At 43.6% G+C, this 9,749-nt stretch overlaps 1 protein-coding gene and 5 non-coding genes across 6 annotated transcripts; all 6 read right to left on the reverse strand.

Annotated features, from left to right (window-relative positions):
- Positions 1-156: 156 nt before the first annotated feature.
- Positions 157-5,848, reverse strand: acadm (acyl-CoA dehydrogenase medium chain). The gene is made up of 12 exons (XM_056596412.1): positions 5,484-5,848; positions 4,496-4,595; positions 4,294-4,391; positions 4,112-4,181; positions 3,904-4,004; positions 3,575-3,655; positions 2,752-2,882; positions 2,557-2,665; positions 1,839-1,979; positions 1,331-1,426; positions 674-922; positions 157-445 (listed from the first exon to the last, which is right to left on the reverse strand). The coding sequence occupies exons 1-12, from the start codon at positions 5,496-5,498 to the stop codon at positions 374-376; spliced, it is 1,263 nt and encodes a 420-aa protein (XP_056452387.1). The 5' UTR covers positions 5,499-5,848; the 3' UTR covers positions 157-373.
- Positions 5,849-6,860: 1,012 nt separating this feature from the next.
- Positions 6,861-6,930, reverse strand: LOC130388401 (small nucleolar RNA SNORD38). Its single transcript, XR_008896426.1, has one exon. It is a non-coding gene; the product is annotated as a small nucleolar RNA SNORD38 (small nucleolar RNA).
- A 301-nt stretch (positions 6,931-7,231) lies between these two features.
- On the reverse strand, positions 7,232-7,299 carry LOC130388403 (small nucleolar RNA SNORD38). The gene has a single exon (XR_008896428.1). It is a non-coding gene; the product is annotated as a small nucleolar RNA SNORD38 (small nucleolar RNA).
- Positions 7,300-7,548: 249 nt separating this feature from the next.
- On the reverse strand, positions 7,549-7,658 carry LOC130388404 (small nucleolar RNA SNORD46). Its single transcript, XR_008896429.1, has one exon. It is a non-coding gene; the product is annotated as a small nucleolar RNA SNORD46 (small nucleolar RNA).
- A 190-nt stretch (positions 7,659-7,848) lies between these two features.
- On the reverse strand, positions 7,849-7,979 carry LOC130388408 (small nucleolar RNA SNORA35). Its single transcript, XR_008896433.1, has one exon. It is a non-coding gene; the product is annotated as a small nucleolar RNA SNORA35 (small nucleolar RNA).
- A 317-nt stretch (positions 7,980-8,296) lies between these two features.
- Positions 8,297-8,371, reverse strand: LOC130388400 (small nucleolar RNA SNORD55/SNORD39). Its single transcript, XR_008896425.1, has one exon. It is a non-coding gene; the product is annotated as a small nucleolar RNA SNORD55/SNORD39 (small nucleolar RNA).
- Positions 8,372-9,749: the final 1,378 nt, after the last annotated feature.

Below are 9,749 nucleotides of genomic sequence, written 5' to 3' on the forward strand. Positions count from 1 at the left end.
GAAAGTAGTTGAAAAGAAAATGACACGGAAAGAGAATGTCAAAGTTATTATGTATGTATGCTGAATCTAATAGACATCATTGGATTCCACAGGTTAGCATTCTGAAGTACCACACTCAGCTTTCCACCTGGACACACTGAACATTTTTTTTCGCTGTGATCGGTATGAAAGTACAATAAAAGGCCATACTTTATATCGTCTAAGATGATGATAAGTACATGACATTACAATTCGGCTGATGTTAAGGCAAAAAATGTTTTGATTTTGTATCCAAGCAGTATTATCCAAGAGTGATTTCTATTAAATATATCAAAAAATATAATACAAGCAAGGAGGGTATTTCGATGATGCATAGTCCGATGGTTTAAAACGTTCACTTCTTGTACTTCCCAAGGTGTTCACGGGCGATGATGAGTCTCTGGATTTGAGCCGTGCCTTCATAGATCTACAAAAAGAGGAATAATAGTTAATAATAGAACATTTAATGAGGCGTCTCATCCACTTCCTTTAATAATCTCAGCCAATGGTGTTCCATCTGTTTTTCCCCTGATGTTATGTCACACACACACACACACACACACACACACACACACACACACACACACACACACACACACACACACACACACACACACACACACACACACACACACACACACACACACACACACACCTGGTAGATCTTGGCGTCCCTCATCAGTTTCTCCACGGGGTAGTCGCTGTTGAAGCCGTTGCCTCCGAACACCTGGACGGCGTCGCTGGCCACCTGGTTGGCGATGTCCCCGGCGTACGCCTTGGCGATGGAGGCGAAGTACGTGTTCCTGCGACCCATGTCCACCTCCCAGGCCGACCGCTGGTAGGCCATGCGGGCCAGCTCCACCTTCAGCGCCATCTCCGCCAGGAGGAAGGACACCGCCTGGTGCTTGGGGGAGGAAGACGAGGGCAGATGAAGGATCGATTCCAATTTTTTGATATTCATAAATCGATAACAATCTTTGCGGATGGTTTGTGTCTAAAGTGATTGGGTTCCACGTTCACGAAAAGCAATGACCACGCAGACGCTTCGACGCAGTCGGGAACCTTTATGGTTTAGTTCGCGGACCAATCGGGTTTCAGTGAGCGGACCAATCACAGCCCTCGCTGCTGCGTCGCCTCGACGGAAGGTTACAATTTCTGGGCGGCGCACGTCCGGCCCTTGCAGTGGGCGCAAGGAGGTTCCGCAAGGACGTACAGGGTCCGTGACCCCCTTGTGTTGCGTGAACGTGGAATCACAATCAGCCCTTAAGGACCGTTGTTATCGTGAATAATACTGTGAGATTTTGTTACTGACCTCAGCGATGACTACGCCAAACGCTTTCCTCTCCAGGGAGTAGTTGGTGGCCTCGTCCAGGGCCCTCTGGGCCAGGCCGGTGGCTCCGGCAGCCACCTGCAGCAGGGTGATGAACCCTGAATGACTGCCAGTGTAGACGGCTACCAACATAGTACCACTACTCAAGATACCTTAACGTGCTGGGTTGTATGTGTTCCTTTTCTGGTATGTTTGCTAAATGACCTACAAAGTCCATCTGCATGTGCTAGTGCTTGCACTTTCAATATCGTGTAAATTATATAACCATAGACATTTTTGTAACACAAATGGATGTCAGCCAAGTAGGATGATTGCTACTATAATGCACGTGATACATCACTGTTGAACATCTCAACATTAAAAACAGGGGGCTTCTGTTTTATGACCATCCGTCTACAGAATCTTAGAGGATCCTGCAGTGTCAGAAGGATCGTATGGGGGTACAGGGATCACTGTTGGGGTTCTTCCCTCCCAGCTAGTGGAGACTTACGGGGGGTCGGGTCTTGTCGAAAGCCCCCATGGCGATCTTGAAGCCGGCTCCCTCTCCAATGAGGACGTTCTCCTTGGGTATCCGCACGTCCTCAAAGGTGATGCCCCTGGTGTCGGAACACCTCTGGCCCATGTTCAGCTCCTGCACAGAGACAGGGTGACATCAGGGTGAGGAGGGTGGGTAAGTGTAGAAACACTTAAAAAAAATAAAAAAGGTAACGTTTAACTTTGCATTGGCCTCAGGAGCCAGGCCCAGTTCTTTCTCCAGCTTTGCACATGGTTCTTAAATTATATATATACACGTTAGATAAAACATAATTTCTGGATTTTCAATCTTGACAATACACCATTCATAGGATTTGGATGTTTCTGGACGGAAAACTAAATTTCCTGTTTCTTTAACCTGCTGCACGAGATTTTAACCGACACATTTCATGAGAAACCTTAACCAGTTGAACCGGACCCTTGAAAAATGATATGACTCCAGCCTACTCACAAGCAAGGTCAATTGTAAAATGTACCCATGTTCAAACTCTTTGCACCAACGTTGGAAAAAGGAGCCATGAAAAGCGATAGTACTTACACAGTACTGCCTTAATATTAACCGGGCCATGTGCTACTTTCAGGGCAAAGTGTAAAGCTAGTGCACCCTTCAAAATGGTGAACTGGTTGGGGTGAAGGTAAACAAGGTTGTAGACACTGCCCGGAGCGGTTCTCACCTTCCGGCCGATCTGGATTCCTGGGGTGTCTGCGTCGACGATGAAGCCGGTGAACGCCTTGCTGGTCGGGCACTTGGGGTCCACACTGGTACGCGCAAGGAGGAAGTACCTGAGACGGGACGACACATTTGAGAGGCCGCTACTAGACTGCCGCTTCCCACACCTGTACTGTGTCCGGTCTCGGCGGCTACGCACCAGTTGGCTTTCCCTCCGTTGGTGATCCACATCTTCTGGCCGTTGACGACGTAATCGTCCCCGGTCTTCACGGCGCGGGTCTTGAGGCCGGCGACGTCGGAGCCAGCCCCCGGCTCGGTCACGCAGTAGGCCTGCCGGGATGCACACGGGCCATGCAAGGTCAGGTACATGTTTCCCCATCTTTCACATCTTCGTCTCATATTTGATGCAAGAATCCCAGTAACCCGGAGACGTTCAGATCACAAATGTGTATAGGACATATTTAGCCCGATAGTGTATCAACGCTGAATATCCTACTGACATATGATTGCAGTCATTCGGCTTTTGATACAAAAGCAACACAGTCCGGGAATATATTACCATCTCATGTTAGAGACTGTGCCACTTACACCACCTTTAAAAAGACCCTTAAACAGTGGTTAGTAGCAAGCCAGACCTGCTCTCATATGTAACCTTTGGTCATTCTACTTTTTCTACATGGACTCTTGATGTGAATTGGGACCTATTTTGTGTGTAAAAGTGTTTTTTTTTTATCTATTTTGTATGCTGGTATGTTGTTTTTATGTTCTTGACTTGCCTTAGGACAACGGATGTAAATTAGCAACTAAGCTAACTCCGGCATATTTATATTGATGCTCTGGCTGACATGTTAATTAATGTGCACTGTCCTAAACAAATAAATAAATAATAATAATAATACAGTTTTGTTTATTTGTATGTACCTGACCTCGTTTATCTTTGGAGTAGATGTCAGGAGAAAACAAAAAGACCATTAAAAAAGGGTTGAGGACGTTTTTGATTACAGGGTCAATGCCGTACTCACACACATGAGGGGCTCCTCAGTCATTCGCCCCAAGTATTTCTTCTTCTGGGCTTCATTGCCAGCGATAATAACGGGCATTTGCTGTACACAAAAACAAAAAAGGCTGTTACCAGGTTTTCGTTTTGTAACAACAGTATCATGAGATGGACTACAACACACAACATAGCATATCATGCAATACAGGTCTGGATAAAAAGGTAAAAGGCCTATAAACAAGATGGTCTTAATGTACATAATAATGCATTCAATGTCAGGCCAGATGATATGGACAAACAGACACAAGCACACGGAATTGGTGACACCGATGACCTTGAAGAAATGGTACTCACACCCAGGGAGTTGGCCTCGATGGCGGTCTGGACACCTGTGCAGCCATAGGCCAGCTCCTCTGTGATCAGGCAGGCGTCGAATATGGACAAGCCCATTCCACCTGAACACAAGGCCAGGCAAAAGGCGTTCCTACACATATAGTGAGCTGTAAACAAAATACAAATTGAAAGAAAAAAGAAACGAGAAATACAAAAAAGGAGTGCATACCGTAGTCCTCTCCGATGTGAGAGTTCATCAGACCGAGCTCCCACGCTCTGTTGATAACGGGGACGGGATACTGTACAGCGAGAAGAAAAGACGTACAAAATAAAGCAATCGGAGGCAAACAATCAATGAAAGCACTGCACTCACACCAATGTGACCGTAGGATTAAAAAAAACAAGACCCACTTCACCACTTTTGTCGTAAGCGGCTGCAACGGGAACGATTTCCTCACGGGCAAACCGCCGCGCCAGCTCCTGGAACTCCTTCTGCTGCTCGGTGAGCTCTGGGGGCAGAGGGAATGTGTTGCACAATTGTGTGTGTGTCCTCGCAAGATATTATGAACCTCATCTCAAGATGAGCTAATGTATAACCCCGACTGCCACATACCAAAGGAAAAACCAAGGGATGCTTTCGGGGCGACATTCACGCTTGCGGCAGCGTGACTGGACTGCAGCCGGAGTCCGGTTTGCACACCGGCTCGAAGTGCCTGAAGGTCAATCAGACGAATAGGTTATTATCATTACAGCATTGTCTTCAAAGGGTCCTACAGAGGACATAGTGCCATTATTTGTTAGAACCATTGGTTCAAGTTTGTTCAAGATAGCCGAAGACTTGAAAGACTTGAACTTGAACTTGAAAAGCATAACTTGCTGGAAACTGAATGCAACTCAGTTGTCGCCAGGAAAGATGTTCAAAGTACAACAAACTAGCATTGCAATAACTTATCTCAACAAAAACATGTTACATTGCATTATACATGATATTAATTAGTGTCAAATGCCTTAGTGTTCTCAGCCTTTTGTGTTCCTCATATATATGATAACTATATGACATGTGTATATAACACATTGACACAGAGCACATACACACAACGTGTCTTTTCAGATCTACATACGTTGTGTGTGATCTGTGTCAATGTGTTATGGACACAGATCACACACAACGTATGTAGATCTGAACTGACATGAACAAAGCATTAGTTGTCTCGTATTTATAAAAAAAAGAGGATTGGTACAAGAGAAAACCTTTCAGTGGAGAAACGTATCATAAGGATATTTAAATTGTTACAAAACGGGTCATGTAATCAGCTACTTAAAAGAAACCAACCAGTTATCCTCGTCAAAACAACATTTACACAGTTGCATTATACGATAGGTAGTAGGCATAGGATTTATCATGAAAAATACATAATAATAATAATCCATAACCGCTGTACACAACAAAGTGCATGTTGCAGAATACCATGACATTACGTTAGCCTCGATAGCATAAGCTAGCAGCACAAGAGGAATTCTGCCTTCGAAAAACTCATACACTAGTCAAATATCCGAGTCATTAGTGTGGCGTTGGTCCTTGCAATAAGGATTGCATTTACCTTGTTGAAGAACATTATTTTGATTGATCCAGAAAGAGTTTGACGTTCCGATAAGACCCCTGCCTCTAAAACCTCTGACCTACTAAACAACCCTCACTTCACACCAGCCAATCAGAACAAAGCATCCCTTCGTTGGTTCCAGCCCTACTGGAAGGAGAAGACCTTTGCTCTACTTTCTTACCCAACACGAAATTGTCTGTCATGGAAAAGAGTTGATAGTTTCTAATTCGTTAAAGCGACGTTTAAAGAAAATCACCAATCATCAGGGGGATTGATTTATTTACCAATATTTGCAGTTATATGGAACGGAAATTCCAGAATTAACTTTTTAATGATCGAGACAATGAAACATTAAGAGTGAAGGCTGGTTATTTTTCAATTGACAGGATAGATAGGATAAGGACAATCATTCCTGGTAACGCGGCGTTTGGAGGGCTGACGCCCACACGTTCCCCCACATCCACGTGTGCCAAGTCCAGCCACGGAGTCCAACGCTATGCCGCAGTTCTGATTAGAGTTCCAATTTTAGTCTAGTATGAAAAGGTAGATGGCATTGTACCCAATGAAACCAAACCATTTGACAAATACTAATGAATCACCACGTGTCCCCTTTTTCAAAGGTCCGACTAAAAGTTAACATTGACATTTGTAGATTACAATTACATTTAAATGAAAACCGTGACTATATGATTTCGGATCGCATCTCAGCGCATGCTACCAGTTTCATAGGCAGAGTATTAAATTCAGCATCTAGTGCCAAGCGTAGCCAACAGCATGTTTGACCTATAGTCAAGTGCTTAATGTTTATTCTCTAGGATTCGGCTGGCAAAAGAAAAGATTTTGAATCGCAGTCGTATTAATTCCTTATCCTTAAGATTTATTCATGAGCCGTAACCGTCATTGCAAGGTCATGTTCCAAATCCAGGTTTACCATGTGAAAATGAAAAGCTTCCCAAGTTTTGTGATTGATTATCAGTGCTTGACCCACCCTCAAATTTAGACTAAATGTTTTAACCAAAAGTGGGAATTAACAATTTATGCTGTCCATATGGCAAAATAGAATTTCAAAGTGCAACAACATAGTCAACCATGCATCAATACGAAGGACAAAACCAGAAAATGTTGTGGAAAGTTGATTTATTTTTTAATCAATATGTTGTTCTCGGCATCCATTTCCACAGGTGTCTCAAGCTCTTCACTGTACTCTGCTGGGCCCTTGCAGAACTTTCTGGATCTTGCAAGAAAGTGTTCAGGAGCTCTTCATATGGAGACTGCAGGAGATGGACAAGAAAAAAAGTGAGATTCTGAGGCCAAACAATTCATGCCTACCTCTAGCATGTTCTAGTGCTCTAAAATGTTTTAACTTTATTATATGGCCTTCCTCAGAGTCACAAATATCGTCACATGCATTCAGTAGCAGAACTGGACAATGTTATCTTCACTGAAAGGCCAAGTTTTAGATGTGGCTCTAACCACAAACACTATATTAAAAAAGAATAATCGAAAATCATGTTGAAATCCTCACCAGCTTTGCATCCAGTAGGGCTGGCAAACCACGCCGTTATTCAACAGCATGACTGAAGCCTCAACCAGGACACCGCCACTCTTCACCAGTCTGGGTTCTCACAGCGTCCTGCTGGAGGCCCGTAGACCACATGGTGCGTCCTGCGTGTGGAGCCTGAAAACGGCATCACAGCAATATTAGGAAGATGTACAAGCAGTTTCCAGGAAAATGCTAGTACAAAATGTTTCTCAGAGTCACATTATCGTCACTTGCATTCAGTAGCAGAACTGGACAGGGATATCGTCATTGAAAGTGATATAAATACTGAAATCCACATTTATAAAAAAAATAATAATGACGGGAGGAAAATAAAATTTAAATCTAAAAATAAAATCTTACCTTTGAGACATTGCCACCATCCAGGCTCAGGTCCCTCCATTTTGTGTTCCCACGTTGGACCATCACCGTGTGGTTAAGGCAAGTTCCAATCTGTTAAAAACAAAATCGGATTAATTGACTAGTCCACGATATTTGCATCCACTTGTACTGCATTGTATTGGCAGCGTGTCAGAGTAACTATGACAAGAGTCCTGGCATCGGCAAGTTAAAAGATTTGAACCAAAACGGCCAAATAAAAACAAACCTAAGGTTAGGGTTTCATCACCCACGCAATCGACTAACGCGGTCACTGGGGTTAACGTACCTCTGTCAGCGGACACCCAGACGTTCACTCATCTTGGTGGGTTTTGGCAGCTGTCCACAGAGATGCCTACACACTGAGACATTAAGTTTTGCAATAGTTAGTGTCATTTCACACACCATCAAAACAGATTGGATTCTTCTGCTTAATTCTCATCCTCCATTTGTTCTTGGCCTTCGAAAGGTTTAAGCCATTATGTGACCATGACCTTCTGCAAACCAAGGTTCTTCTAGCACTGAGGATGATTGGACAGCCAATGAAGGTGGCATACCAGTATAAATGGACAGTGCAGAATTAAGTCAAACCAGTATACAACTCAAATCCAGTCAATATTCAAGATCATATATAGTGGACATTTTAGATTTTGTCTCAAAAGCTACAGTTCATTTACCATCGTTAGACAAAGATTAACAGCAAAGCCAAAACCGTAGAGATCAAGCATACCCATGTGATGCTGGAAGTTGACTCAGCTCAATCCTTAGGGTAGGGCTTTCGTTCCAGTTGGGTTAGGGCCAACTGTCAGAGATAGCTGGTGGGAATAAGAAGAGTACCATAGGTTAATTGGGAGAGTAATTTAGTCGAATTTAAGTGGCAGTGCATATATACACTTGAGCAATCAGTTCTCCAAGGTAGTTATCCTCATAGCGAGCTCGGATTCCGCTTATAGTATCATCATATTGCTCAAGCATTGTCGACAGCATGCAGCTAGCAAGCTCATTACATATATATATATATTTTACAGACATCTCGCACCTCCCACCCATATATGGATTGCAGGAGAATACCACGTGTGAAACCTAGCAATCGTTTAACAAAATAAAAAGTAATGTTACTCACTGCCAGGGATTGTTCCTCGAGGCCGGCGTGGACACCAGCGCATCAACATGTAAGCCAGCGCCGAAGTCATCGGCAAGTTTGCGGATTTCGGCATTCCCATTCAACCTAAAAAGATGATTGGATAAAGGCATTAATAAAGAGGAAAGTAATCACTCTGCAAAAAAATAAAGTAGAACACTTTGTATCTAGAATCGTGCAAAGAGGGACAATCCACTGCGGAAAATATCAATATACCGTGATAACTCAAATAATGTATAAAACGTATGATGCGAACAATTACTCAATACCTCATTATTTAATAAACAATTCATCTAGCGGATATTACATGAAGGAAATCAAGCGGTTGCACTCCGGGCCCGTTAGCACGCGGACCATTATAGGCAGTCACACGTGTACGGTTATGAGGCTAGCATGCTAATGTAGCAACACGTGGTAGTAACCCGGTTCTCAGCGTGGACGGATATGGGCTCTTTGCGCCACCTAAATTCGTTTTTTCGGTAGCACTACATGCAAAACCGTGGATGGATGCTCCCTGGATCAGAATATTTGGAACATATATTTTCATTGTATTTCAATGAGCTGGGTTTGTCATCATTTCCAGGGAGTGAATTACCAGTCTAGTGGATACCGACCATCAACTAAATGTCCGATTTTATCTCGTTTGTGCTGCAACAGATAGTAGGCCTCGTCAATAGCAGTCTCGAGAACACAATATCTTCCCACATCATTAACTTAAAACTCCAAAAGTGAGTGGCCTAGTACCGCTTATACAATTGAGTGATTACACATCTCCTTAAACACATAGAGAAGAGAATCATGCACCATTAGAAGTTAGTTATTCCCTGAATGAGGCTGCACCTTATAGTAACGATTGTAATATCTTATAATATAACATAGCCATTCAGCTTACCGTAGTCGTTTTTAGGAGGGATCGGCTGAGATCGTCACTTGATGTTGTTCTTGAAGAAGTGAATGAGATAGAGAAGTGGGTTCTATGGTTATTTATACTTCCATGGTTGCGGTGTATGTCAGCGCTCATTGGTTGTTCCATGTGATTGGCTTAGAGTGAGCCACTTGCATGAGGATGTAGGGGTAGTCCCTCCCTCTCATGCAACCGGAAGTCCTGCCCTCACTCTAGCTACCCACTCACAAGGGGGTTCTCTTGCCCCTTTCGGTAGAGCCAGAGAATGTCTAATATGCTCTGGTAGAGCCCATCGGACCTATG

The sequence above is a fragment of the Gadus chalcogrammus genome, chromosome 8 (genome assembly GCF_026213295.1).
Source record: "Gadus chalcogrammus isolate NIFS_2021 chromosome 8, NIFS_Gcha_1.0, whole genome shotgun sequence".
NCBI lineage: Eukaryota > Metazoa > Chordata > Actinopteri > Gadiformes > Gadidae > Gadus > Gadus chalcogrammus.